This window comes from Engraulis encrasicolus, chromosome 23 (assembly GCF_034702125.1).
Source record: "Engraulis encrasicolus isolate BLACKSEA-1 chromosome 23, IST_EnEncr_1.0, whole genome shotgun sequence".
In the NCBI taxonomy this organism is placed as follows: domain Eukaryota; kingdom Metazoa; phylum Chordata; class Actinopteri; order Clupeiformes; family Engraulidae; genus Engraulis; species Engraulis encrasicolus.
This window is the reverse complement of record NC_085879.1, coordinates 1,240,001-1,265,981: the sequence shown is the minus strand read 5'-3', so window position 1 is coordinate 1,265,981 and position 25,981 is coordinate 1,240,001. Positions and strand designations below refer to the sequence as shown.

The 25,981-nt window shown below is 43.1% G+C and overlaps 3 protein-coding genes across 3 annotated transcripts; 1 reads left to right on the top strand and 2 right to left on the bottom strand.

The window, feature by feature from the left end:
* Positions 1-128: 128 nt before the first annotated feature.
* nudt6 (nudix (nucleoside diphosphate linked moiety X)-type motif 6) lies at positions 129-13,261 on the top strand. Its single transcript, XM_063190270.1, has 5 exons — positions 129-464; positions 1,117-1,320; positions 6,447-6,502; positions 9,907-9,961; positions 12,358-13,261. The coding sequence occupies exons 1-5, from the start codon at positions 212-214 to the stop codon at positions 12,726-12,728; spliced, it is 939 nt and encodes a 312-aa protein (XP_063046340.1). The 5' UTR covers positions 129-211; the 3' UTR covers positions 12,729-13,261.
* A 290-nt stretch (positions 13,262-13,551) lies between these two features.
* Positions 13,552-20,122, bottom strand: fgf2 (fibroblast growth factor 2). The gene is made up of 3 exons (XM_063190271.1): positions 19,722-20,122; positions 16,178-16,281; positions 13,552-13,795 (listed from the first exon to the last, which is right to left on the bottom strand). Exons 1-3 carry the CDS (start codon positions 19,888-19,890, stop codon positions 13,610-13,612), a joined length of 459 nt encoding a protein of 152 aa, XP_063046341.1. The 5' UTR covers positions 19,891-20,122; the 3' UTR covers positions 13,552-13,609.
* Positions 20,123-22,432: 2,310 nt separating this feature from the next.
* On the bottom strand, positions 22,433-24,559 carry bbs12 (Bardet-Biedl syndrome 12). The gene has a single exon (XM_063190268.1). It carries the CDS (start codon positions 24,523-24,525, stop codon positions 22,687-22,689), a length of 1,839 nt encoding a protein of 612 aa, XP_063046338.1. The 5' UTR covers positions 24,526-24,559; the 3' UTR covers positions 22,433-22,686.
* Between the last annotated feature and the right edge of the window lie 1,422 nt (positions 24,560-25,981).

The following is a 25,981-nucleotide window of genomic DNA, read 5'->3' as shown; positions in this document are numbered from 1 at the left end:
AAGTGCATTCCCGCCCTCTTTACCGTAATAGGAAGAAGTTTGACACCTTGGAAAATCAGCCTCTAGGATTAACCAGCGGGACTCGTTGACAGAACCTACAGAACTATACATTACGGTATTTATACAATTTCTGGACCTGGCATTTATGCAAGCCAAACAGCAAGGGTGGTTATAAAATATAGCCCCAAACCTGATACAGAAATATCGTAATATGGTACGGCTTTGTAGCCACTTGGTACCCGCCTTTGCCAGGATTATCTCTAAACAAAATGTAAAATATGTATCTTGCGGATTGTCACAGAGGGCATTGCGCCCCTTCTCGTGTTTTGGTAAGCAGTTCCAACTTCAGAAAGGGCACCCGGCGAGTTCTGTTTTGGCAGGGAAAGTGGACCGGTTCGGAGGTGTGACTGTTCGTGACTTTCCACCTGACATCAGTGAACATTCTTTTAATACCATTCTGAAAGGTACGTGTATGTAGTTTCTGCATTGAAGGACATTCACTCGTGTTTTAATGTGTTAAGATTTTCTATTAGAGAGAATACAGAACTCCATGTCCTGACTGAGAAGTAAACTGGCCTATTTCTGCCGGTAATTCTAAGTTCTGATAGCCCTACTGTACTGTATCTTCTTCATAATAGGTATAATAGCAGAAGGTGATGCATTCAGGATTTGACCACACAATTAGGCCTAATTCCTTACAAAAACTCAGAGTCTGGCAAAAGCATTTGTAGACCTGAGAGGTCCCTTGACAGTTTGCTCTCATGTGGTGGTCTCATGAATGATTGATAGTATAGGTTATTACTTTGCCTTCAAACTTCGTACCCTAGGGAACTTTGCTGTCCCTCCTAAGTAATTCTGGAAGGCAGTGTTAGTATAACATTAACATAAGCTGTATAATCATGTTATAATGTTTACCTGTCTTGAAGTGTGTGCTTAGGCCACTAACAGGCTACAAACCACTGTAACCAATGCACACCTGCACTGTCACATGCCCTATAATGAACCAGCATAGAAAAGGTTGATGGGCCTGTAGGCCTACAATGTGTAGCATATAGAAACCCCTGAAATGCTTTATGCCAGCTGTCAACGTTTAATTAGTCACTTGTTTATGAACAGATTCTCTGGCGTCATGGAGGCAAGAAGGCAAGATTGCTGTCTGGCTCCACGTTCCCATCTCCCTCAGTGGGCTGGCGGCAGTGGCAGCCACACATGGGTTCACCTTCCACCACGCCAGGCAGGACCAGGCCGTGCTGTGCCTGTGGATGGGAGAGGGGGAGAGCCGTCTGCCTGGCTTTGCCACCCACCAAATCGGAGTTGCAGGTAGGCTAAACACAGCGTAATATCCAATATACTGTAGATACACGTTTCTTGACTTATATATTCCACTGGTGAAATCAGGAAATCAAACCACCCACCTTGACTAGATCACCTGAAGGATAACAATGTATTGTAAACATTTTTATTTCTTAAGTTGCTTTACAAATCGCTTTAACAGCTTTTTATTTTATTTTAGGCGGGTTTGTATCATTTTATATGAAATGCAGCACAGGCTTCCCAATGACAATACTCACATGTCTTCATAATAAGAGTTAGAGTATGCACATCCCACCTCTCTGAGGCCAGGTGTAGGACAAAGGTGTATCGGATAGTGGAAAGAGTAGAAGTCCGTCATTGTATATATTGTAAATATTGCACATCCTTAATGGGTTTATGCTGCACAAGTGACTTTATCTAGGTGATTGACATCAGTGGGGATCACCTGGGTGGGGGTTGAACCACCTATGGGATCATGGGCATTTAAACAGTTTTTTTATGTGTTTGTAATGTCTGATGAAGGGCATGCTGCCTGAAACGTTACATTAAGATAAGAGAAACGGGACCTTGGTGTCGCAGACTTAACGTTTTCATGTGATTTTGCTATTCCTGCACCCAAACTTTTTGAGACGGATGTTTGAGACTATTTGACGAGAATAGAAGTCCGCACATAGAAGCTCCGCTTTGATAATGTATTCAGGTCATACAACGTTTCGACCTAATAGGGTCTTCATCAGACATGCCTGAAGAGGAATTGAGTGGACTTCTACTCTTTCCAATACTCAAATGTCTCCCATCCCAGTTTACTCCTTGACTTGACCAATGTTCTGCAGGAAACACTGTGCTGCTTGTCTTTTTGCATGTACAGTTATGCGTGTAAGGGAGTGCTGAGTGTTCCTTTGCTATTCCTGTGCACGTTTCCATTTCACCCACGCACACTCCCATGTGTGCACCGTTGACCCACCACTGAACTTCTCTGAACATGTGCTGGCCTTGCTGTGCTTATGAGTCATGACAAGAGTCGGTGTGCCTCAGGCAGAATCATTTCTCACCAAACCATAACCTGCCAACTTCCACTGAAAAATATCACATCCAGTCTGCCAAGCTTTTTTAGGACATCCAGGTAATTTGTAACTGTTTGTGAAAACCCTCAGGGGCTGCATAAAGAGGGATACAGATGCCTATTATATTATTATCCTCCATGGCAGGTTTAAGACCTGACCTGTAACATGCATGAAGACCTATACTGACTTCCTGTCCCAGAATGCCAAAATACGTCAATTCACCCCAGTGTGATTATAAATTGCATAAATAATTTCCGCAAAATGTGAAATGTGAACGAGTTGCAATAAAGACGTCTAATCTAATTTTCCCAAAAGATTATTCGTCCACAAACGACAGGGTATCAGTGGACAGAGTGTGTATGCTAAGTATAAATGTACAGATACAGCTCTTATGAGGAGCTGCATGCATGCTGCAGGTGTTTGAGGGCTTTTATCATTGATTACATCATGAAGTTAAACATGTATTGCTCTACGAATAGCGAATATGTCACCATCTCTCATTGAATTCCATTGATTTTCATTGTGTTGCTTTCCATGATTACAATGACCCTAAACATACACCTAAGGCCAAAGTTGATTTTCTGGAGAGGTGAGAGTGATTCAGTGATTAAGTATGACACCCAATCTGCATATTTGAAGTGTTTTGAAGTGACTTATCTGCTCATTTTCACATTATGTTCGATAGGCGACAAAACTTTTGTCTTGTGAAAATCTGCCCTGTCTGTGTTCAATAAAGGGTCAATCTTTCGTTGGTGCATGACATTTATTTTTGTTCATACATTTTCATTCGGGAGGGTTGTAGCTTTCATATGAGTGACTTCTGAAGCCAAGTGATTAATTGAAAGTCAGGTTATTAGCTGTTATTCCAAACAGATGTATAGGCGACAACTCTTTTGGAGGCGAGTGTACTTTGCTTGAATTGAATGGGTGTAAGAAACTTTGGGAAAGATGATTGGCTCTGGACACTGTCCTCCTACACATCTGCACCTCCAAAGTGTAGCCAGCAGAGGGCACAGTACGGAGGATACAGTACGGCCTTTTTTCTCTCTCTCCAAAACCCACCACACATCTTCCTGAGAGAAGTACTGTAGCTGACTGGGGCATGTCGAAGCATGTCTGTTCAAGAGGATCTGCCCAGGATGTCCAAATCCGGTCCAGGAGGGTGTAAGAAGGCCAGAGAATCTTCTGGTTTTGATCTCACATTCTTCCGAAGAACAATCACCACTGAAAAATGATTACCTCACATTGTTCATCTGGGGCATCATGTAACTTTCCAATATGCACTGCAGGTGTGGTCCTAGTCCACCCACACCACACCTACTCTCTGGAAAATATGTTGTTTAATTGTTACAGCTTAAGACTAGACTGGTCTATCATCCGTCTATACTGCACCAGTGGTCAGCCAAAGCAATTACTTGATTGAAGCAGTTCAAACATGGATTCTAAGAGTATATAACATGGCCTCTTGACTGAAATATGTTGGATCAGAGGTAGTGTACAGTAGATGAAGTGATATTAATGGTGTTTACAAAAGGACATTGGACATTTTCATCAGCCAAATCCCCCAGGACTGTGACTGAGCCTTGCAAGTGTTGTTGATCCTGGAGCTGAATTTAGCTGTAGGCAACCACAGTCCTCATCACTACGTTTTATCTGATGGCAATCACTTTCAAAAGGGGGTAAGATGTTGTGACCCTCCCACATGAATAGCATCGTCTCACCAACACCTGAACAAGTGTAGAGCCTCATCTCAATCAATTTGATGGAATTTTAATTAACATCTTTAAAAAACATACAGAAAATTACACAGCATTTGTTGGGATATTTTGTCAAATACAGTGCAGACCTATTTGGAACTGTGTGTGTTCAGTTTAGGTCTTTGATAAGTCTTGTCATAATTTCTGTGAAGGCTACTGTACAGTAGAACCAACAGAAGCAAACTAAGTAAGTGATCTTTTTATAGTCGTTGAACTGACAATATTATAGTGCTTTTAAGTTGGCTCTGGTTTTTTTTTTACACGTGCCAAAAGGTATTCTCCGAAAGGTGTGCTTTTTTCAAAACATTGCTTCCAGAATCTGTACAGAGTTTTTTTTTCTATTTTGGCTGGCCTAGTTTTGGTGTATTCATTTCACTTAACAATTGTAACATGCGTGTCTGCGTGTCAAAGCAACATGATGATGGCAGACAATGATAATGATCTCCAAGTAAAGTAGATAATATTAGTGCAAGCTAAAAGGGAGGTTCACCAGAGCAGCTTAGATGTGGAAAACCTGATCTGATTCTATTTCATAAACTGCCAAAATGTTTAAACATTGCCCATCTCTGGCTTGATTTAAGTCCTCTCCCATTGACGCACCAGATGGTGAGCTACAGTACAGGCGAGTGGAGCAATGGGTTTTTTTTGGATGATATTATTGCTCAGACTGTGCTGCAATCATTGCTGGGAAGGACTTCATCCTCAAAACCCCCACTCCCCATTGTGCAATTCCCTGAAGAGATTAATACTATTCACATCATAAACGTATTCAGTTTATTAATTGAGGTGTTGGTGATTTGCAGTCAGTTGTCATGTACAGTGTGTTTCTGTGAGCTCCAGGTGGTGAGGTCCACTCTGCAAGTGTTCTTGGCTGTGCGCTCTTGACAGTGACACGAGAGGAGTTACACAGGCTTCCGAAAGTGACTTGCCCCAAAGTCCCCAGAGGCCACAAGGTTCATCCAAAGGCTCTCCCCTTCGTGTGTGCGTGCATGTGTGTGACTCGTACTGTGAGTGTGCCATCAGCTGTCATGGACAGCGCCTCTCGGTGACCCTCGAATCCTTTCTGTGTCCCTTCCTGACTGAACTTCTGTCTCACGCCAGTAAGCCACAAAGGATGAGCTGTGCGACGACAAACAGAAGCTGTGGTCGGGTGGCCGCTGTCTAAACGGAAGCAGGACAGGAGGGTAGCTGTGTTATACACGGGAGGAAGGGTGACCGCATCTGCTTGCTGTCATCAGGGTGGCAAAAGGGTGCATTGGGAATTGGTATTGGCTGTCTTTTCCCAGCACGGTCCGCCATAATGACAGGTTGAAAACATGTAAGCGAAATGCCCGGTGGCACGGATGACGGCATCGATTTCCACTCAGAGGGGCCATGTGAGGGACTTAAAGAGCCAGGCATTAGGGCTACCGGGTGTTCAACTCAGAAGAGCATCCTGTGACCTCTGTGTCCTGCTCATAGCACCTCACTGAGCTTAGAGTACATCACCCAGCAGTTGCAGGCCTGTGTGTGTGTGTGTGCACCTGCCTGCCTGCCTGTCTGCCTGCCTGCCTGCCTGCGTGCCTGCGTGCCTGCCTGCCTGTCTGCCTGCCTGCCTGCCTGCGTGCCTGCGTGCCTGCGTGCCCATGTGTGTCTGTCTTTATGCTGTTGAAAGATGGAGAGGAGGAAATAGACCTGGCCCTCTAAAACACTGTGATTACTCATCAGTCATCTTACAGGGGGGAAAAAAACAAAACAAGAAAAAAATATGGTGTTGGGGAGACTACCAGAGACTTTTGTCTACTCCTTGTCCGAGCTGACCTGCCAGGCGAGACGGCAAATATTTCACAACAGCGGCTGCTGCATGGTTGAGTCAGCCCAGCCGCCCACCTTCCTCCATGGTGGAGGAGGATGTGAACAGTGACACTGATGTTCACCAGGCCAACTAGAGTATTGACAGGCTTAAATGGCCGTTTGGCGGGTTGAGTTTCTAGACACGGCACAGGAACTCCAGGCTGGTCATCCAGACCCATTCACTATGACTGTTTCACTAATTTTACTGTGTCTTACATTGTACGGCTGAAGAGTTGCTTTTGTACTTTCCAAAAAAAGCTCCAGTAATCCTCCCAGTCCGGTAATTATTCTTCTGTCTCAGACTTAATTTCGCTGTAAGCTGTTCCACTGGTGTCTCCAACAGGGAGACTGATTCAGCACAATGGTTCTTGTAGGCTAACAGGATTTGATGTGTGTGTTCCCTACACTACCTATGTTTGCAGTTGTGTTAAGTTGTTTGCATTGCATGACTTGTTGCTTCTCTTTGTCACCCCTCCAGGTGCTGTTGTGGATGAGTCCAGTGGGAAGGTCTTAGTTGTGCAGGACAAGAATAAGGTAGAGTTTGGTTTTACATGGCTGTCAGCCACAACAATGACAAGGTTATTTTAATGACTTGTTCATCCGTCTAGAACGCAGAACACAGTGCTTTCAGTGTTTGTTCAAAGGTGCTCTGTGTAATATTTTCAGCAGTATTTTTAGCAGTTTCTTTCCAGAACTCATGCTGCCCATTCACAAATCTTACCTTTGTCATGAATGCTTACCACCATCTTCAAATTCTAAGTACTTTGTTTGTACTTAATTTGACTTGGAATATTGATTTTTTCATACATGAAGAAGTGGATCTTCTCCATGTCTGCCATTTTGAATTTCCAGAAATATACATTTTTAGTAGCAACACCTATTATTCTTTGGTCATACTATGAAATATTAGTTCATTATTTTGTAGATATTAATGAAAAGATAAAATTTCGCAATAGGCAGCTCAGTTTCAATGAGCAGCATAGTTGCAATACCTACTCAACATCCTACATAGTGCACCTTTAAGTTTAACTTCTTCAAATGTGGTTGGGATCCGATTTAAATAGGAACTTGGTGCTCTACAGTTGTGCAATTGGTTGATTCAACCACTATGCTGAACTTTGGCCGTACGCACACAGACACATTTGGAGAAATGGCCCATGTTCATAATTTTGGGCTTTTTGGAATTAATTCATGTTGGCAAATCATAAGCTCATCTTCATTGTAAGAACTCAGAGGGCCATTGAGGAGTGTCTGTTGATTCATGGAGAAATCGTTCATAGCCTTCTCCTCCTCTTATGTCCAGAGAAATGGCGAACACAAGTTAAATTCCATTAGCTGCACAACTGCAACCCTCACAAACTGATTTCACGAGACCCTTGATAATAGCATGGTTGCAGAGAGACCATCATTTTCACATCAGGTTTTTAGCTGATTTTTTTCCATTGCTTAGAACAAATACAGTAGGTCTGAGAGAGAGAGAGAGAGAGAGAGAGAGAGAGAGAGAGAGAGAGAGAGAGAGAGAGAGAGAGAGAGAGAGAGAGAGAGAGAGAGAGAGAGAGAGAGAGAGAGAGAGAGAGAGAGAGAGAGAGACAGAGAGAGAGAGAGAGAGAGAGAGAGAGAGAGTGTGAGTGAAATTATATTCATCCAAATCAGGGATTTCATTCATAGTTTTGGAGGAAATTGAGGATTTGAGGAAATTGTCCATCAAGATAAAAAAATGTTTACAGTTGCATCTGCAACACTAATGACACGTTGTGTCGTTAAGTAAAGACTTTATTCATGCATACGCATTGGTTTGGTTAACAGTTTTGAGTTTTTCTGCAAATCTTCCCCATGTTGTAGAGTCCTGCTGTGGTCCAGAGATAGCTATGTCTGATATCTTTCCACTCACTCAACTCCTGTAAACCACAGGGGTCTCTTGGCCTCTGTTCTTTTTCCTTAGCCAAGTTCCAGCTCCCAGTTCTGTTTACAGACTAGAAAAGCCATCCTTTTTTAACTTTCACCTTCACTTTCAAAAGCTGAATTCTGTCGAGATGGGCTGTTGGCATGGCCTAATCCCAAACCTCCCCAAGAGGGGTAGCCTATATCGCAGGTGAGATGTATTCTTCTATGCCTATATGGGATTGAACAGTGTGAGATGGTGACAGGAAGCGAGAGGGAAAGATAAAAGTGATTGGGGAGGATCAGGATATGACCTCATGCCAGATTCAAACCCTGGCCCCTGCCATAACGGTCAATGCCCTGACCAATATCTAAAGCTTGATGAAAGAGCTTTCATTTGTGTAATAATGCCTTGCTCTCCCTCCCCGTTCTGTGTTTGGGTTCCCAAACTCCGGCAAAGGTAGGAGGTATTATCCAGTCTCTGGTTTCACTAAAGGGTCTCCATCCTGTCTTTCAGATTGGCACAATCATGCAAGGCAACATGGGATTTCCCAGACTACTAGGTAGGCGCTTCTGTAGTGCGTTGCAATAGCATGGCAGCTCATATGGATATGACAGAGGCTGTATACGTCCGTTCGCACGCTTGCTGCTGTTATTATTTCAGAGGACGGTAATGAGGGTTTATCTCTCTCCCGCCCCCCTCTTCGCCTTCTGACGCCAGTTCCTCAGTCATCACTTACTGGAAGAGGGCCCCATGCGCGCAGCTTGGCTACGTGCCTGCCGGTCGGTTGCCGTCTGTCAGCTCCGCTGTCTGCACAACTCTGCTCCCGCTTTACATTCTTGGCTGCAGGGCCTCAGGAGACGAGCCTGGCTCCCTATTATCTCTGTGAGAAGGGAGCGGAAACTTTGTTTTGTGGGTGAAACAGTTATGAGCTGAGCCCAACCTCAAGTCCTGACAGGGTTCCATGTTAAACATCTGAATGCAGGATAACTTTTTTTTTTTTTTAATCTTTCTTGGCCATCTCCACAAATGTTGAAAAGTCATGTCTGACTAGCATCTTAAACCATCAACACCAGTTACAATCAGGTATGCAACGTAGGAATTGGGATCAAAATAGCAAATGTGATTGTGATTTCTTACTAAATCAAATATCTCTGTTCTTCTGTGAAACAATGTAATACTGTTCGGCTCCACTGGCCTTGTGTCTGTAAAAAGGAAGGGGATGTTCTGTTTCCCCCATCCCCCACCAGCACTACCATTCCAGCCACTCTGCCACCCCCTAATACTCTCCAGATTGCTGCCCCGAAGCAGCATGCAGGCACGATTGAATGTAAAACCTTTGGTCTGAGCTCCAGTGTTCTCAGCCAATTGCAGAAGGTCTCTTGAAGTATGTCAGTGTTCAAACCACCAATCATTGGTTCATGCCGTAACCTTGTGAAACGTCTGTGTACATAACCCATACTCAGTATGGGTTTTATGTGTAACCTTGATTATTTTTCTTTTTTTAGTGTCAAAGTCTGTATTACTGTAAGAAACAATGCCACCACACAGATGTGACAATTATTAAGCTTTATTGTATGTATAATACAGAAAATTTCAGAAAAATAGCGTTCTTTTAATATTGATGAGGATGAAACATGATACAAGGATAGTTTTGTAAAAAAAAATAGCATGAATGGCATAGCATTTCATAAAATAAAGCTTATTTAATACTTTCCAAACGTTATCCAAAAGTAGCAACTTATACATGTAACTTTCAAATAGTTTCAGTTCCAAAACTATACAAGTAAAAATCTATGTTATAATTTAGAACTAGCAGCATTTCTGTTTATAAATATCAGTCAAATAATTAATTATGACATTGAACTCAGTAGATTCTTAAGTTCATTTAATTGACTTTACAACATAACCACAAAGAAATGAAAAATGCAGGTATTTGAAGTGTTATCACTCTGATACAGGAAGAATACAAGCTTGGAATAACATGATTCAAGACATATGGTTCGTGTTTTCAGGCACAAATGTTTCTCTGACAATCTGATGTTATGTGTTTCAGACAAAAAATGCTTGGAAGTTTCCAGGGGGGCTTTCAGATCCAGGGGAAAACATTGGTAAGTATCTTTCTTCCTCATACCGCACTGGGCATTATCTTTTTGCCGTTACAAATGGCAAATAGGTTTTGAACAGAACAGTTCTTCCTTCTTTTTAGGAGTCTAAACATGGTTATGAAGTCTGGATATTGGCTATAAAAATCAGAATAATTTTTCTTTCGCTTGTCGTCAATCAGATGTGTTTTGTGTCAGAATATTTGAAATGTTTATTCTGATGTTCCTATCTTAGCTGGTGTCATTTTCTTGAAAATGCCATCCGGACTTCACTTCACTTCACTTTTACATTTCTTACTTTGGTGTAATAATGATATGCAGGTCAATTCCACATTATATTTTGGTATAAACACTTCACATAAACAAATCCTGTTAACCATACTTTGTATAAAATGTCATTTAATTTTACCAAACAATACTCTTAAAATATACATTCAAGTATTGAAATGTTAAAATTAGAAAACAGTTAACAATCTATTTTTGTTAATATTTACAATCATTCCAAAGCAGCTTTCTGAGATAACTTCTGAAATATATGTCTAGTAAGAAGCTTTTATAAGGTTATAATGACAAGCAAAGGCATGACACTTGTCTTTTATTAATATAAAATACTACTACATTGTAATTACAGTACCTGTTCGAGGCCCAGTGAAACATTCAACTCAAATGATTAATGTAGACTAAACAGAAAGATGTTGGGAATTATTCAATTCTGAACGTTTGTGGGAGTAAACCATTAGCGGGGGAGGAACCACTAGTGGGAGGAAAATAGCAGTGATAACAGCATCCTTCCAAGTGAGACAACATGGAAAGTTGGTGTCAGCAACGCTTAACAAAAACAGCTTTTTGTTAAGTTTGACGACCCTCTTCTCACAGTTAGATATCTTGCCTTGTAGGAAAAGCAACCATCTTTAGGGCTGAAAGCATCATTTTACAATTCCTATTTTTGTACCTACTGTATTTACACTACATATATCTTTTACTAATCTCTATCAACTAGCAACTTCATGTTAGTGCAAGTACATCATGTTGCATGCTGTTACACACCTTGTACCCAACTCATTTAAGAGGAACTGTAAAATAGTGTAGCCAAAACGCTTCTAAATCTACTTTCACCAGTTTTAAAGATGTATGAATCAACCATATCTATAAATTAGACAACTCTTTACACTATATAGAGTAATACATTTGAAATGGACAATAATAACAGTACAATAATGGTAGTGAAGGGAAGGGCAGCAGTCCTTTCACTAACTTAGTTTATCAGATTCCTCTGGGCTGCGTTTCCCAAAAACATTTAAAATCTCACTGAAGTATAAATAATACTTAAAGGGACGCTGTGCAGGAAATGGTCAAAAAGGGTACTGCAACTATGCTGCTCATTGAAACTGGGCTGCCAATTGCCAAATGTGATCTTTACATGAAAGTTTTCTAAGTAATAAACAAATATTTTCTAATATGGTCCAAATAGAGTCATTTTTGCAGCTGAAAATGGCTATTTTTGGAAATTCAAAATGGCGGACCATGGAGAAGATCCCCCTTTTCATGTATGAAAAGTGCAATTTTCCCAGTCATAATGAATACTTAGAATTTGATGGTGGTGGTAAGTATTCATGAAAAAGGTAGAATTAGTGAATGGGCATCATGAATTCTGGAAATAAACAACTAAAAATCTCACACAGTGTCCCTTTAAAGGTACACTGTGCAGGAAATGGTCAAAAAAGGTACTACAACTATGCTACTCATTGAAACTGAGCTGCCTATTGCCAAATTTGATCTTCTCATGAAACTTTACTAAGTAATAAACAAATATTTTCTAGTATGACCCAAGTACAGTCATTTTTGCAGCTAAAAATGGCTATTTCTGGAAATTCAAAATGGCGGACCATGGAGAAGATCGCCCTTTTCATGTATGAAAGGTAACATTAGTGAATGGTTACCATGAATTCTGGAAATAAACAACTAAAAATCTTACACAGTGTACCATTAAGTATGAGGTGCCCCCTAGGCAATACATCACATTACTATAATTTCATACAAACATTAATTTTGTAGGCCTACAGAAAACATTTTTCTTGCATATACAAATAAAATACTTGCGGAAAGTGCATGTGCAAGGTAAACTCATGTATGTTTAAACTTTTGTGATGATGTGAGACCTATTTCTGATATATTGCTAATGGGGCACCTCATACTTAAGAACTACTTAGGCTTAAGTGCCACTTGGAGTTTTTGGGAAACGCAGCCCTGATCTTAAACTGTGCAACGGTTTGAATGCTCTTTTTTCCAATTCACAAGTCTAGCAAGACATGCTGTAGAGTAGCCTAATAACCTTAACCTACAAAGAAACCCTTCATTTTCTAAGTACAATCCTCCATCTCTTCCCCGTGTTGACCTGCAAGGTGCCACAGCAGTGCGGGAAGTTTTCGAGGAAACGGGCGTGCGCTCGGAGTTCCGCTCCCTCCTGAGCATCCGGCAGCAGCACAACCACCCGGGCGCGTTCGGCATGTCCGACATGTACATCATCTGCCGCCTGAGCCCTGTCACCTACGACATCAACTTCTGCACGCAGGAGTGCCTGCGCTGCGAGTGGCTGGACCTGACGGAGCTGGCACAGACCAGCGAAACCACCCCAATCACCAGCCGGCTGGCCAAGCTGCTCCTGCTCGGTCTGCAGCACGGCTTCCACAACGTTGACCTCACCATGGAGGAGCTGCCCGCCGTCTACTCAGGACTCTTCTACCAGCTGTACCACCGCCGCTTACCAGACTAGAGCTCTGCCTAAGCAGGCCTGATGGTAAAGCGGCCCACATCATGGCAAAACCACACCACACCACATCACACCAGGCAGCAACAACATTACCAGCACTTTGAACAGCTGACGCGAGCCTGTGGTTGGAGTTCTTGCCATCATGCTGCCGGTGTGGGCACAGACGATGATGAACTGTTACTATTTTGAAAGATGGGGTGTTACGGGTGGCAATAATAATATTCACGGTACACTGGACAGGATATTGCTTTCATACTGAACCACATGCCTTCTGGCCTGTGGGAATTCTACACATCAGTCAAAGGTTAATTATGAGGGAGGCTATTTAATGAGCTGGGTCTTGACACCAGCGCTGGGGGATGATCTGATCTGATCTTATTTATGATGTTATTAGGATGCCGAGGTGTATTTCGGCTGGACGGCAAAAGCGCAATTGGCTTAGCTGGCATTAGAACTCTAGCGTAAAGTAGGACCTAGCTGTGAAGTCTGTGTGTTTATTCACTCTTGAATAAAGCTGGACCCTTGTGAACTATAAACATCTACTTCAATGATTTGGTGTGGCCCAACAGTATGCATAGTTCCTTGAGTCTGTCTTCCTAACAGTTTCCCAAGTTACTGAGAAAATACCGAACAAACCCTCAGACTGTTGTATATTAAAGTTACCTTAAGTTAAGTAAGCAGCCATTTGTAAGACTCACATTTTGTAATTGTAGTGACATTCCCATTGGTTAAGACCTTCAGCTGCGGGAGCAATCATTACTAAGGTGCTCACAGCGAGCGACCACATCTTCAAGTCTTTCACATCTCTCAAAACAAATTTTAAAAAAAAAGATCCCTTTGAGACATTCTTTAGGGGCAAGATCCATTAGTCCAGTCCGGATGGATCAGCTTCTGCTGGACATTGGCAGGAAGAGGATGGCTTTCTGCCCAGGTCCAGTTTGGGAGCCCAGTTTGAACTGCCCATTCCGTTTCAGTGCCACGTACCAGTCGGGGTACTTCCTGGACCTGTAGGTGTTGTAGTTGTTGGGCTCCAGACGCTCCAGGAAGTAGCACTCATCCGATGGCCGTCTCTAAATAGGGAAAGCATAAAAAAGAAGCTTCAGACTTCGATTTTTTTATCCAAAGAAATTCTGGTAAGTATATTTACTAGAGCCCTGGGTTTGACAGCAAAATGATCAATACAGATATGGAATAAGAGTTATGAATTCTACAAATAATACCATAAATAGCATTGCAGAGCAACCTCAAGCGGCCTGCAAGATACAATAATAGCCTGTCATAAACAACACTGAACTACACGGATAAAGGAGACATAGGAAATGTTTTCTAGACGCCCAGGGTTGGAACCTAACAATAACTTATTTTAACCCAGTAAAAAGCATTCTCATTGGTGGACTGCCAAACCTTCCCAACTGAGATTAAAGTTGGCAGGAACAATGCATATGTGTGCTGTGGAAAGCCAGCAAACAGGACAGTGACACAGCTCACCTCCTACACACAAATAATCCAGGAAATGCCTTCATTTTAACGGACTACTCACTCCATGCAAGGTCTAGTATGAATACAAATTTTGACCTTGGAACTTTACAGATTCATTCTTTCTGCCAAAATGGCTTGTACAAGATGTGTTTTGATTAAAACCCTTCGTGAGAAAAGACTACACATGTTTACAGTGTAGTCTGTGTGATTCATAAAGCAAAACTATAAGGATTCACTGACACCACACTTGTGGTAGGCCTAGAAAGATTTCTGCAGTCAAGTGAGGACACAATGCATGTGTCTACGCACTAACAAAGAAAAGTAAAGGGACGTTGAAGAAAACATTTCCACTTTCTACTCTCAAAATAAAGTGAAGCGGGTGGTCATAATAGATTATTGTGACATGATAACATATGGAGATTGTGTGTGCCACAGATGCCAATACATGCTTCATACTGTAAATAGGCAGTGGAAAGAACCACAAAACAAACAGAGCCTGCGCCATTCGGTGGACAAGGGCGCAAAATGGCCAATGACTTCAAGTGTGTCTGGCAGGAGTCTCCGTGTTGCCATGGGAGACCTTTTTCAATGGCCCACACCCATTCCTAAAAGAGTAGCTACTCTGTAGTGGAGCCTGGTGATGACAGTCGATGGGGTTACGAGGACTTGACTTTATGGTGGCACATGGACTTCATGGAGACTGCATTCTAACCTATGTTTATGTCACATTTTCCTTCACAAATCCAGAGACTACTAGCAAAAAAAGTGTTCAGATTTATGTGATGAGTTCATAAAAGGACAAAATTCATATTTCACTGCTGGACCTCAGTGGAAACTTGGCAATGGTGTCAGTAACATATCATAGCAAAACTTTAAAAGAAGAAATTTGGCCTTCACTGCACAAGAGGGCTGGGTTAATAAAAGACAAGACTCCAACACCAGGCCATTAATTACTCTGCAACAAAGCTGAACAGCATATTCTGCGCTATTTGCACATTAAAAAAATCACAACGAGTTGACATGTATACTGAGAAGCAACACAGGACTAGTAAGATGCAATCATAATGCATTAACTGCTCAGCCTTTTCAGTGAAGTCATTTTAAAAATGACGTTCTCAAATCGGTAGTCTAAAGAAGACCTTGGCATTCACAATGTGACATTTCAGAGATTTAGGGATTTGAGCAAACATGCAAATGACTTTTTAAATAGTTTGATGTTATAACTAGCAATGCGAGCTGGTTGGACATTCGAAATCCAGCTAAAGAAAACTAAATATTGCTTGCTTGAACTTTCCATTCTCAATATGGTGCTAGAAGCAACCTAAGATCAGACACTTCAGTGTGTGATTACATCAGTTGTCACATCAGTGTGTTAATTAACAGTTTATTAACCAAGCATGTGGGGGGGGATCTGGTCAAGTGGTTGTGTCTGCAACAAAATGAGTGTTATCAAGTCCTTCCCTGATGGACCACATCAGTGGAGGTGCCATATGTATCTGTGGGTGGCCAGCAGTAGCTATTCGTTAAGGTCTGGAGGAGAGGAGAGCTCTACCCTGGCTTGAAAGGACTTGTGGGAAAGACCTCAAAACCACAAGACCACATATATGCATCCGCTCCTGCTGCTTCTCTCCTGCCTCTGAATCACCCATGGGAACTTGACTGTGGAGCACTGAAGCCAGTAGCCACTACTGTACATTTACCAAAGGAGCATTCCAACCAAGTGATTATGCAAAATGGTTAGGTTTTTCAAGAATGTCAAGGAAAAGCATTTATCAGCTTTCTCTCATAAGTTCCACTGTTAACCAAGAACTATTTGGCACAGTGCCCGGTTAGCATAGGTTTATAAAAGTTGTTTTGCTTTTCAATAAAACTATCCCCATAACCGTGACAGTAGATGGTATCGAGTGAGTGACTAAGAGGTGTTACTGTGTTGTGGTATTTGCCACTGGATCTCCTCCCACTCAAGCACTTACCGCTCCAAACAGCCTCCCCTCGCTGTTCATGGCCAGGTAGCGGTTTGCACAAATGCCTTTGATCACAACCTCCCCCAGAGAGGTAGCCTGCAGCTGAAGTTTTACTGCAGAGAAATAACAGAAAAGATAACAATGGACAAAATTAATTAATCAAAAAGGTAGACTCCCTGTTCCAACTCTTCAAGGCGTAATTATTTGATTACCAAATTGTGTCTGACCACCGCATTACATTTAGATAGATTAGACAAAGTATTTAAATGCAATGACTGACTTATTCCTATGCCATGGGTTTTTTTGTCAAAAAATTAAGAGGTTTTGCAGAACATAGGCAGCTTTCTACTACACAAAGTCATGTAGGTTTGTATGCGTAATGCAATCATTAGATGGGTCATTTGTTCTAGGTCAGGCTGCTGCGAGGGGCATAACAGAGTTGAGTTAATAGACCATGGCAACATGCATTTTTACAATATTAATTTCCAGCAGGGTGTAAAACCCCTCCCCTTAATCTTCAACGCGTCCTCTGGTTCTATCTACTACCCCCCAGCCCCTCCCCCTGGTTGATACATTGTCTTGTCTTTACTGCTTATGCTATATATGAGGTTTTTTTATTCTATGTCTTGATGTTGTAATGTGTTTGCAATGTGGAGCTATGGAATCTTTTTTTTCCTCATCCTTACCCAATGTTTGTATAACACTTTCAGACAAGACTTCCGGGGCGCTCCCTCGCGTGCGACCCAGCAGCCTGTGTCTCTGTCTTTCAACATCATTGACTGATGGAGACTGGGACCGCAAACTGAATTGCCCTTCTATGGGACTAATAAAGTTATCTGAATCTGAATCTGAATCTGAATCTGCAACACATACAGTTGAGGACGATATTATTAGCCCACCTCCTGAAATTAGACATTTCTGTTGATTAATCATTGAGAATGATCATTATTAATACATCTATGTTATTCTGCAAACTAATAGACCATGGGGAAAGTATCCAATTAGTTGAATTTGGACTTTTCCATTTTAACAATGAGTTTAAACAAAAAAGGGTAAAAATGGCAAGGACAAAATTATTATCCCCCTTATCATTAATAGTCAATACAGTGCCATTTATTAACCAAAATTGACACCAGGCGCTTTGATTAGTTGTTAACTATGTTGGCAAATGTCCTAGGGATTTTGGCCCATTTTTTTCATTGCAAATAGTTAAGTTGGTCCAAATTGCATGGATGTTGAGGATGGACATTTATTTTCAGCATTCTTCCAAGACTATCTGAAGGATTGAGGTCTGAACCACTCCATGACCATGGTTTTAGTATCCTTGAAGAACATTTGAACTAGTTTGGATGGAAGTTTTGGGTTATTATCTTATTGAAAGATCCAGTGAAGATTTTAGCGTCCTCTATGAGCATGTTTTTGCATGGTCACCTTCCACATTCTATCATAATCTTCTGTTTTTATGGTGCCGTACACCCAAACAAAGTTTTCTGTGGCTGAGGCTGCCACAGAATGATGCTTTCACCACCATGTTTAATCATGGAAACCATGTTTTAAAGACCTATCAAAGCAGGTGCAATTGAATCTCATCAGATGAAAGCAGAGCCTTTCAAAGCTAATTTTTGACTTTCAAATGTTCACAGGCAAAGCTCAATAACACTCTGATATGCACCACCTTTAGTAAAGGGGTTCTTCTGTGATAATGGCCCGAAAGCCCAATATGATGACAAGCCCTAACAGCTGTCTTTCTTGAAATAAAAAAACTCCAGCTAGAAGACTTTGCAGTGACGAAATGGGCCAAAATCTCTAGTGGGGCATGTGCCAACCTTGGTAACAACTTATCAGAGCCTGTTGTCAGTTTTGGTTCATAAATGGTGCCATATTGACTATTAATGATCAGGGGGCTAGTAATTTTGTCCTTGTCATTTTTTGCCTTTTTTTGTTTAAATTCATTGTAACAATAGAAGAATCCAAATTCACCTAATTGGACATTATCTCCATCAGTGTATTATTTTCTAGAATAACAGAAACGGTAAATAATGGCCATTCTCATTGAGAAATCAAGAGAAATGTCTAATTTCAGGAGGGGGGCTAATAATATCGTCCTCAACTGTATGAGGAATATGAGCACCAGCCATGCTCTTATGGAATTTCATACATCAGGCATATTAATTGATTCCACACTCAGCAAAAGGCGAAGATAAATCTGAAGAATGTGTTGATGTTTCTTCATGACACACCCACTCTTGTCTCTAAGGCTTATCCCAACAGAGCACAGATATGTGAGAACGTCCCATTTGTACATCCCAAGATAAGCGGCAAATACAGACATCATCTTGTTTGAGAATCATCTGGTATCATTAATAACCGTCTCACAGATATTTTGACGGCACCTGCTTTATGCCTTCACACATACGACAGTTTAATTCCTTTCCCAGCCTTATTTTATGGTTCTGTGGGGCCCTAACAGGGCATTTCCCCACCATCAGTCTAGTGGCCTTTGGATTACAGGGGATCCTGTGGCAACAAGAGGGTGACTTGGGTTCAAATGAAGGGTCAGACGAGGTCAGAATTTATTGTCAAGAAGAAGGTCCACCTCAAATAACTGGTGCTCACCAAGGACAAGGGAAGTATCAGGAAAGCGTGTCGAGATAACCCACCTGTTCTTTGTAAACCTAACTCTTCTGCTTTATTTACGAAAAAACTAGGACAAGAAGAAACTTGGTCATGTCACATGTGTGTATAATCAACTTGTAATAGCATCATACTCAGCGTAAGAGCATTGTGAGCATTATTGCCTGGGTAAGAAAAGTTACAACACATATACTGCCACAAAGCCCTGTGGAGCACTGGGCACAAACAGGGGTTTACATACTGGAATGAATGGATGTTACTCTCTCACACGTAATGAGGGACAGCTTTCCACATCGTGGAAAGTGGAAATGAAAGTGAATTTGTGTTCTGCCACTGCGTTTGCTGTTTATTTCCATCCTTGGCTCGTTTGAAAGCCCAAACGCTGAAAGATTTTGACCACACTTTTGTCCTCTGCAGACTAAATGACCTCTTCAGACATAGTGTCAAATTACACACTGAACTTAATGAGTTAAGTTTTTCATGAGAGTCTATAAGCTCTGTCTTACAGATACTATAAAGGTATGTTACCAAGTTTTGTACAATAACACCTTTATGCTCTCAATTGGTTTTATGCATGTATTTTTATGCAAGTGATTCAAGTCATGTACTGGCATTTTCTGTGAACTAGAAAGGGAAAAGTTTTCCAAGCAACAGAGCAGAAAATCTAGCTACCTTGACTGGCAGCTGACATTTTTACAAGTCTGGGACCCACTTTCGTCAGTGCATAACAAAAGCTCTGGATTGTGTGTGCACTAAGTGGAGTTGGAAAATTCTCATCAGTAGCTCAGGGATTATAGCTCCCCTCTCCTACCTAAAATGGCATAAAGAGGCTTTGTCTGCACCTTCTTTCCCCTCTCCCTGGGGGAAGGAAGGAAACAGGACCTGGAGCCCGAGAGCCAGAGTAAGTAACAACACTTACTGTGTGGGTCGTGCTTCTCCCGCACCCCATCCACCCTGCCGTCAGAGCCGATCCGCAAGAAGTAGCCCCCGTTCTTGCAGTAGAGCCTCTTGGGCGCCTTGAAGTTCCCTGGAGGGAAGCCTCCACTGCCGCTGTCCTCCGGCAGGGTGGTGATCTCTCCGGTGGCCATGGTGGTGCCTGCTGTCGCCCCTCTGGTCTCCCTCCTCCTCCAGGCGCCTGCTGGTCTCAGCGTGGTGACGGCTCCAGCCCTGGTGGCGTGGTGGCCTCCTCTCAGGAGCGGCCTCCGTAGGAGCCTGGGTGGCAGCCGGGGCCGCTCCTGTTGCTGCTGCTGCTCCTCCTCCACCCTGGCCAGCCTTCTCCTCCGCCTTCCTCCGGCAAAACAAGAGAACCTCTCTGGCTCTCGTTAATCAGTGGAGCTGGGGTCGCACTCGCAAAGAGGCCCCCCTCCTCTGCTGCATGCCTTTCCTTCTTGCAAAGGAGAACTTTTGGAAACGCTGAGGTGCTGTGGTTTGTGGTGCTGTGGGCCGGGAGTGAGTGAGTTGAGTGAGGGGGAGGAACGCCCCAGTCGGTGGACTCACTGCAAGCCTCCTTGTTCCTCTGCTCCCCCTACCTCCTCCTCCTCCTTCTTCTTCTTCACTTCGGCTTAGTGCAATCTGAAAGTGGGGAGTCGAGATCTCAAATGGTGTGTAAGCAGCGTTGCCGTAATACAAACCCAATGCATCATCCTCCCGTACTTAGTTAAAACTCCTTCTTCCACTTCTTCTGCTGAAATGTTTACAGCTGGCGCACCTCTGAGCAGACTTTCCCCACGGGCCTCCAGACAGCAGCCCGCCCCGCATGCGCTCTCCGCTCTCCCTCTCTCCTTTGCTCTCTCACTCCGTCAGACAATCTTAAGTCAGGCAAAGAATGGATGAGAGACTTTGGTGTACAGAGAGGGAGAGAGACATAGTGCATGGTGAGGACTTAACAGCAGTATGGAAGACCCTGGTGGTAATGTTTTACACAGAGATTGTGTGGGAAAGGGTAGCCAATCCTGAAGCATGGTCTGTAGAGTTGTAAATGGTACAGAATGATGAAATTAACAAATCGGAACTTTTTTCTCAGACACAGATGCTCATGTAAAAATAAATGTGTGGTGCTGGACAGGACACACATGTCTAAATGTGCTGGGCTTCAAAGCTAGTGAAGGGGCGTGTGTGCATCTGTGTGAGTGAACCTCATACTGCCATGCAATTAGTATCCCTCGATGTCTTTCAGCTTTGCTTCAGCTCTGCTTTTTAAAGTGGCTTTGGCTATTGACATCTGGGTATGAGCATCTGGCTTCAAAGTTCAAACGGCTTCTGATGGAGATTCCCTGGAAACAATTGAACTTGGTGGTCACTTTGTGAACATGCAATAATTGGACACATGGTCTGCTTCTGCAGCCCACTGATCAGAACAGTTACCATGACTAACATAGCTTTGTTGGGAGTTCAAGGTTTGCTGTGTTTAATCAAGGTTAGTATTTGCTTATTTATTAGTTAGAAAACACAGCCATGAAATAACCACAATGACTCAGCATTGGTCATGCTCACAGACCAAAACAACAACATGTAAATGAGACATCTGAAAAAAAGTGTATTCCTATCTACAGATCCAATTGATACTTAGTTGTCCCTAATTTTACTTCAGACCCTTTTAATTTATCTGTTTTTAGTCAGAGCTCAACACACATGCATTTATCCAACACAAACACTCAAAGCCAGCAGTGAAACATGGGGACACTGTGGCTATGTCTTGTCGCTGCCCATGTTTACTAAATCCGGTGAAAGGGTCTTTTAACTTGTGGCTGCACTCCTCTTCGCTACACTGGACTGTTTAACTAGAGGGGGGCAGAGATTTCATGCTCCATTCCCTAATCACTCACTGGCCTCTCTGCCCCTTCCACAGTGCCTTACATGGGCATGCCCACCCCTCCATCCATGTGAGGTTCTTAATGAGTTTTTTTCCCTCCTTATGACCAACTGGTAGCCTAATTTACCACTGGTTTAAACTGCAGCAGTCATTGGTTGTTTCTAGAAAAGCAAACAACGGTCAAGGGGTGACCTTTCGGCTGTCTCGTTTGGAGAAAGAATGTTGACCTATCTCACGGCTAGAGAAAATGTGTCCTTTCACTCTCTGAGAGGTGGGTTTGCCAAGTCACAGTGACATAACAGGCATCCTAGTTAGTCATTATCAAAGCACTCAGGGTAGCCACGGTTCCACAAAATCGCTCTGTCTTTCACAAACAAGACTGTTCCACATGTGAAATAGGTGCCCTTCCCGTTTCCTGGGCAGGTGTCTGGAATGAGCCGGAAGCCATAAAAACAAGTTCCTCATGGCCTCATGAACTACCTGTAGAAGGCTAATCCCTCTACCAGCACCGGATGCATGATTTTATAATCGATGGTAGTAGTAGTAGTGGTAGTAGTAGTACCAATAACCTTGTAGTAGTAGAATACCAGCAGTAGCAATAGTAGCCTTAGGACTGCAGTTAGTAAACATCTAGTGTGTGTTCGTTCATCTTTCAGAATATTGACCTTTTTTCCCAAAAAACCCAACGCAAACAAAAATCTGTCCTTAGCTTCAGTAGAAGCCTCTTCTGGCAAACTGGGTCAACTAGGTCTCCAGGCTCCCAATAGACCGGCTGTTGCAAATCACTTGAATGGTCATATTATTTGTCTCCCCCTAGTGACTGAACAACAAACTCTCAAAGATTTATCAGTCAGCTTCAGGACCACAGATCGGAAACCAGTACATAACAACAAATTTAATCATTAACCAAAAAGTTAACCATTCAATAGTACTTACAATAGCATCTTCATGTTGAAAAGAGTGAAGTTCCAAAACGGTGGATTGAATTTTTTTAAAAAACTGCAGTAGTGCAAGTATTCAGGGCAAAAAAATCTTACAAAAATAAATGCTCACTTGGATACCATACACGTTTTCAAAGAATCAAGAAACCTTTTGATTGTAAGTCATCTTCAAGTTCAGCATTAACGCCAGTTATTATTTCACAGTCAGTCTGAAGAACCAGGAAGACAAGATCTAGAGCTCGTCTCCAGGCCTCCGTCTTTACAGTCAGATTATCATACACCCTCTCCTGCTCACAAACTGAGCCTAAACATTCTCCACCGTTTATAACACCCAGATCCAGTATTTTTTCAAAATGTCCCAAATCTCGCTCAGGATCTTTGAACCCCTTACTGATTTCAGTCCAGGCGTCTGCCTTGGACAAAACCTGTCCACTGTTACACAGAAGGGTGGACACATAGTCCAACAAGCCATCTGCCATCAGCTGGAGTACCGTTCCCACATACGGCTCCTTCTGGCGTTTCTCTTCACTCCTCTTACTGGAGCAATCTGCATGTTTCTGAAGTTCTTGTATACAGTGCATCTCCGTCAGGCCCCCTCCTCGCAGCAGCTGTATTTCATTCAGCGCGTGCTGCAGGCGTTGGGCGCATCCCCAGAAGCGATCCTCCAGCGACTGCACCTTGCCGTGCACCGAGCTGCCAATCACTGCAGTCACCAGGGTCAGGTGATCCGCTGTGACACTCACAGCCGTGTACTCCTCTACCTTCCCCGTGTGGTACTCCCTCCACACCTGCAGACGCACCCCCGAGCCCACACACCTCTGGTTCAGCTGGGTGATGTAGGTGACGGGCACGGCTCCGGTCGTCCTGGCAAACTCGTGCAAGACGACGGGTCTCACCCGTTCGATCAGCAAAATGTCGTGCCGGCTGCACTCGTCTGCGAGTTGTTTGGAGGCCACACCAGTCACCAGAGCAACGCTGATGTTATACTTCACCAAACTGGCTAAGGCACTGTTCAGCCACTCCTGTTCCCGACTCATGGCATGAACATCCAATTTATCCGTCACATGCTGGACCCCACCAGCTGGCCTGTTGAAACCCAGGTGTCGATATTTTTCATTCAAGTCTCCATTTAGAAGCGCAAGGCACATCATGTCTTTCTCTAGGCGTGTGGCAAGTGAAGCCTGTTCATCAGACAGCAGGGTCACGTAGCCAGACAATACACAGGCCTGATCCTCTGGGACTCCAGGCAGTGGACATGTGTTCAGCTTACTGACATCAAACATCCTACGTGAGTTATGAAGGCCGCCCATGCTCGACTGAATCCTGCTGGCCTGCAAGACTAAGTCCATTGCTTTGTGACAGCCATGTGACAGAGCCGCAGCGACTCTGTTCATGTCTGTGTGTTTGAGGCTGTTCTGTCGTGACACTGACTTGTTTATGGGTCTTTCAGAGTCAGTGGTGTCGTTTGAGGTGAAATGTCTGCTGTGCGTGAGTTTTATTTTGCTTCTGACCACCTTGGCTCCTTGCGTGCCAGTCTGTCTGTTTGCAGCCTCTGGGTTGCCCAGACGAGAGAGCTGGGTCAACAGGTTTGGACTCACTCCACAGTCAGATATAGAACATTTTTCTGGGAGCGAACCCTCCCTTGAAAATGGGAAATCTTTACTGTGGGGTTCTAATATATTCTGTGCCACCCCTAAATGAAAAAGAGTGTCCACGGGAACAGCTTTGTCTTTGCATTGCTGTAAGCAGATTTCCAGGCCTTCGGACATGGCAGATAAGATGCAGGGGATAGAGATGCCTTGATGAAGGCACTCCAGCGCAGTCTTGCTCCATGCTCCAGCCAGGAAGACCAAAGAGCCAGACCCTGAATGAAACACCTTCTGATGGGCCGAGACAGTCTCTGTGAGAAGGTGCCCCACTGAACACGTCAGGTTCAAATTCTCCAGCAGTCGGAAACAAGAACAGACCATAACAGAGTCATTGCCATCCTCATCCTCAATAAATTTGTACCTTTCAGTAGGACCTAGGAATGTGTGCACAGTTGCTGCCAGTTTCATAAGTTGCTCCAGTCCTGTATGACGTCGACTATCGACCAAGGTGCTTCGGGTGAATGACATCTGTAAAAACAAAACGTGCCATGTTAAAACACAACATTGTGAACAGACTCCAAAGACACAAATAGTGCATGTAATCCAGGGGGGTATACTAAGAACATGGTTAAGTGATGAACCAGGCTTAGTTAACCTACAGGAAGTGGTAAACCTGCAGCCAAGCCTCTCTAAATATATATATTTTTGCCATCACCAGCCAAAATGGCTGTATAGGGCTCGAGTTGTAGGGGGATGCGGGGGGAAGTGGTCTAAAATCATCCCCCTCAATGAAAATGGTCAAAAATCCCCCTCTAAAACAGGCATCCATTCTTCACATATTTTGTTAAAGTTGCACTTTTAACAACTACATCTTCAAAAAAAAAAAAAAACCAATAATCAGAGAACAGCAGCCCATCCCCCTGGTTTGATTTTACAACTCGACCACTGCACTGTATACAGTATGCTAATTACCAGCCTCACACACTCCTGACTTATAAACCAGCCTTACACGCCACACTCCTTACCAGCCTTACACACTCACTAATTTCAACCAGCCAAACTGAAACTTGAACAGCATTTGGCCAGCTGGTTGGTGTTTATTTACAGCCCTGCCTGCAGGCATCATTTAGTTCAGAAAATGAGGACTCCAGTCCATTGACACTGAAAAGTGCTCCAGTCGCTTCAGATGATTCTCAAGGTTTAGGCCTAGATCTATACCCCTCCGAATTGTGAAGAAATGTGTGGTCTACAGCTAATCTCTGACTGATTACTGACTAGAATTTCCATAACTGTTGATCAGTGTGTTCTCGTGCCACAATCCAGAAAACCAAGCTACTGCAAACATTAAACTTACCATTATCTGTAACCCTCATACGGTATTTCAGCCAGGCAAGCCAGACTATTGCACGGACATGTTTTCATGTTACAGGGTTCGTTTAGTTTTCAATGTTACAAAAACTTTCTAGTATGATCATACAGAACGACTTTGTTATCATCCACACATTGGCCACACATTAGCCTGCGTGCTACATGAAGTTTGCGGGAACCAGAGCAAATCAGCCCAATTCCATTCAAACAATAGAGTGAAACACGTATATCTAGACCTTGTTTGTTCTGAAACCAACATTTTTAAACGAAATAAATGAACACAGACCTCATAATCTTCCTTTCAAGACCGACTTCATGGCCGTATTAGTTCACACGGCCTGCACCTTTACGCATGCGCATCCTTCCTGGACTCCGAGTGGTTGCTAAGAGACGGGCCGTGTTCGAGAAGGTCTGGTAGCTGCCTGGTAGTTTTCGTCTGCGCTGTTAACGGCGTTCTAGGCGACCGACC